At 42.2% G+C, this 4,144-nt stretch overlaps 1 protein-coding gene across 1 annotated transcript; it reads left to right on the top strand.

The window, feature by feature from the left end:
• Window positions 1-424: 424 nt before the first annotated feature.
• On the top strand, window positions 425-3,144 carry LOC104509113 (protein cramped-like; the record flags this gene model as incomplete). Its single annotated transcript, XM_010150950.1, has 4 exons — window positions 425-505; window positions 1,685-1,919; window positions 2,171-2,335; window positions 2,999-3,144. Coding segments are annotated over 4 exons (627 nt in total), but the record flags the coding sequence as incomplete, so codon positions are not given.
• Window positions 3,145-4,144: the final 1,000 nt, after the last annotated feature.

The following is a 4,144-nucleotide window of genomic DNA, read 5'->3' as shown; positions in this document are numbered from 1 at the left end:
CATTGATCTGTTGACCACCACTCTCCCTAACCCTAACCCTTGTCACCTGAACAGATTTGCATCCTACAGAATAGCTTTCAGCTGTGAGACTGTTAAAGTTAACTGTCGAGAAATCTGGTCTTGAAAGGCACAGTAGCATTTCAGTAGACAGTAATTCAGGAGGGAATCTGGGGCCAAATACGGACTTTTAGGGATATATTTGGAATGTAAACTGTGATTTCTCCTTGCAGTTTCTTTCATTGAGACCCATATACATCTTAGTCCGTGTCATTTTCTCAGGGAGTTGATGGATGATTTTGAAGGCATGATACAGAGAAAGAGCATGCATAAATGGCAACAGGCACTTGTCTTTTCCCTCCCCAGCTATATTTGCAGCCTCTGGTGTAAATGTTTGTTGCTCACATGATTTCTGTTATGCTTCTAGGGCTCGAGTCCTGGCTGTCGGGTTCCGTTCATCAGCCTACCAACACAGCATGAGCAGGAGGCAGTTCCTGATGGTTTCCAGGTAGAGTGTGTGTTGAAAGAACAGTTGAATGAAATGGGTAGTGGTCTGAAAACACCATTGGTATTAGTAGTTAAAACCCCTTGTTACCAGGTAATTGTACACCATTAGTACTGTTCTGTTGGAGTTGAAATGTCTAGAATCTGAAGAAATTTAAAGAAATAAATTCAGAAGAGGTGCTTAAATTTATGTGGGTGCCATTCTCTAAAAAAGTAAAGCAAAGCTGGAGGGCAAACAATCAAAGATCTCAGCATTTGGCAGTCCTGCTGCTTGCATGTTGCTAAAAGAGGGCTATTAAGGCTAAAAGCATGATTGTAATGCCAGCATCCTCTTCAGAGAATCACTTTCATTCGTGCTGGATCCCATAAGACACAGATAAAACTTAGGTGCTGCCACAGTTGCTTTCTAAGTAATAGTGGTGTTATCTTCCCCAGTTTCCTCCTGCGCTGAGATCCAGGACCTTGTGTTAGAAACTTAAGACTCAGAATTCAGACTTTGCTTTTCCTCAGTGGAAGCACTTTGCACTCTTGCTGTGACAGATAAATTAATTTGACATTTTTGCATGTGATTGGAGAACAGAAAGGAGGGGAAGTTTGTGGTGGTGCTTTGGTTTTTTTTATTAATAGCACAGCTGATAATGAACATGGTAGGTGCGCATTTGTGGTAGTGGGGCCTTAGGTTCTGGTTCTTGCTCTCAGGACAGCTTTGTATATACTGCATCAGATAAAAAATCACACACAGCTCTATGAGGTACTAATAACAAGACTCCATAAAAAAGATCATATGTATTTTGGGAAGCCTGGCTATAGAGGAGTGAATTAGCAGTGTAAAATATTTGTATACTCTTCAAGCAGTTACAGATTTTTTTTGCCTATACAAAGGCAAATTAATACTTACGAGCTATCTTGTAGGTTCATCAAAATTAGGTTAATTTTAATTATTATGCTTGTTTCTGTTATGTAGGCTTTATTAAATATTGTTTGGAATGCTACAGAAATTTTTTCAGATGATTTGCTAGGCTATGGGCCGATGCCTATTTGTTTGCGCTTACGGATATTTGTCATGAAAGTAATACAAAAAATCTGATTTTAATCTGATGATTAGGAGCTAAGCTGTTGATTTTCAGACAGATATCCAAGTCTTTCATAAATTCATGAACAACTAACTCTGTTTCTGTAACAGGGCGCATCAGTCCTTTCTCTGTCAGAACTGTCCAAGACTCCCCTCCAGAATGGTCTTTCCACCCCCCCACTTCCTTCATCAGAGGCTTCCAGTACCCGGCTCTCTCCTCCCAATGTTTCTGCTCTCTTGGATATTTCGCTGCCTGGACCACCTGAAGATGTGCTTTCTCAAGGAGAACCTGCCACTCAAATCAGTGATTCTATCATTGAAATAGCTATCAGCTCTGGTCAATACAGTAAGTCTGACCTTAACTAAAGTCTTCGTATTAACGTAAAAAAAACCCCTGTTATCTTACACGTTAGCAAAGGTTTTCCAGGAAATAGTTCTTGGTTGTTTGGGGGTTTTGTTTGTTTGATTTCTTTATTTTCTAGCATATGTAAGTGGGTATTTCTTGATTTGTCTCCCCCCACCCATCCATAAATTGGTGCAGTGTCCTGTAACTTTACCACATTGACTGAATCAGTGATTCCTGACATTGGCTTACAGGTGAAGGTGTTTCTCTCTCTCCTGCAAAGCTGAATGGCAGTGACAGCTCCAAAAGTCTTCCGTCCCCATCCAGTAGTCCTCAGCAGAACTGGATTGCCTCTCCCAGCCATGATCCCCAGTGGTACCCCAATGACTCCACAGACTCGTCTCTCAGCAGCTTGTTTTGTAAGTGTCTGTATGCAAAGAACTACAATAAAAAACCTCTCTTCTTTAAAAAAATAAAAAACCCCACCAACAAAAACCACAACTGTTTATTAGAAGTGAATCTTTTGGAAAATTGTAGGCCTAGTAGGACACTTGTAGAATTATTCCCTTACTTCTTGCGTTTGTTTCAACACTGTTGGCTTGAATTCGTTTTCTTTCTCATATTTACAAGTCTGTTCCTGAAAAGATCCTGTTGCTGGATTGGGGCCCATACCTTGGGACAAATAATTCCTTGGCAGTTATTTGTAGTCTGTTTGGAGCCTGCCTCATGAGTTTGGTTGAGACGTTTGGCTGTTGCACCAAAATGAAAAGATGACCTTGGCTCTGCTGTTGGCCGAATAGGCTTTGTTCTGTGCTTGGTGAGCGTAATCTCAAAGACGTGAGATCACTGGTTCTGTTTAAGGTTTGGTTGGCGGGTTTTTTAATTAATGTTTAACGGGGCCAGCATAATGAGTCTTTATACTCTTAGCAGTGTGCTGATGGTGTTTATGGTGATCACACGTAATTGTTTAGGGATGGAAGAAATAGATAGGTCCTCCGTTTTCTATTTCTTTGTCCTTCTCTTTATCCTCCCAGTTGCAAACATTCAGTGCAGTGACTTACTGATGTGCTTGTTCTTTATAGCAAGTTTCATCTCCCCCGAGAAAGGACGAAAAATGTTACCAACTCCTGTTGGGACTGCCAGTGGCACCTCCTTACTGGGACCCAGCCTTCTGGATGGAAACTCACGGGACTCTTTTGTGTCGCGGTCTCTGGCAGATGTAGCAGAGGTATGTCATCAAACTACATTCAGCTTTCTGCTTCCTTTTTCAGTGCAGTGTTACTGTATGTTCTCCATCATACATTCCTGAGATACTTAAGGCAAAGATGCTTTGACATCTGCACTTTAGCTTAGTAAAACAGGGTTCCAGTCTGAGAGGACAGATGTAAAATGACTTGAGGTTATACTGCACCGGAACTCGTGCAAGGAGCTGTTGTGAGCACCTTACCTTTGGCCCAGATTCTTTTTGCTGGGGGAGGTCACGTCTGCCTTGTTGGACAAAGAGAGTTGTAATCCTACTGTTTTGTGTGTCCTATTTTAGAGCAAGAATTGAAAATACTAAATATGAGAGGAAGGCTAATAGTGATGCAGCTACACTACAGTTGGAGGGACTGGTAGAAGAAATAAGTAGGTCCAGGAGGAAGAAGCAGGAAATGGCTAATACTGTTACCCGAGAGAGTGGCAGAAGGTTCTGTGCTGCTGAGTTACTTTCTTTGCTGGTAGAATTATCCTTCTGTTTTGAAATCTTTTGAAGACCTACAGTGAAGAACAGGAGTCAAGGCTTTAATACACTTGAGGGCAGAGTTCCCTTTCAGAGTGACCACTCAGCCTGGAGGAATGAGCTGCCATGAACATCACAGAATTCAGCAAGGACAAATTCAAAGGACTGCCCCTGGGAAAGAATAACCCCGACAGAAATATAGGCTGGAGCCTGGCTGTTTAGGGAACAGCTGTACTGAGAAGTACTTGGGCATCTAGACAGACAGCAAGCTGAACCTGAGCCAGGATGTTCTGTGGCACCTGAGACAACTAACAATGTCATGGGCACTGAGGAGCATAGCCAGTTGATTGAACAAAGTAATGATTACCTCAGTCTCCTCAAAGATGTGAGACCATGTCTAGAATACTGTGACCAGTTTTGAGCACCGAATACAGAGGAATCATAGAATCCCAGACTGGTTTGGGTAGGGAGGCACCTTAAAGGACACCCCTCTGCCATGGGCAGGGAC

The sequence above is a fragment of the Eurypyga helias genome, unplaced genomic scaffold (genome assembly GCF_000690775.1).
Source record: "Eurypyga helias isolate BGI_N326 unplaced genomic scaffold, ASM69077v1 Scaffold50080, whole genome shotgun sequence".
In the NCBI taxonomy this organism is placed as follows: domain Eukaryota; kingdom Metazoa; phylum Chordata; class Aves; order Eurypygiformes; family Eurypygidae; genus Eurypyga; species Eurypyga helias.
This window is presented reverse-complemented; position numbering and strand designations above follow the sequence as displayed.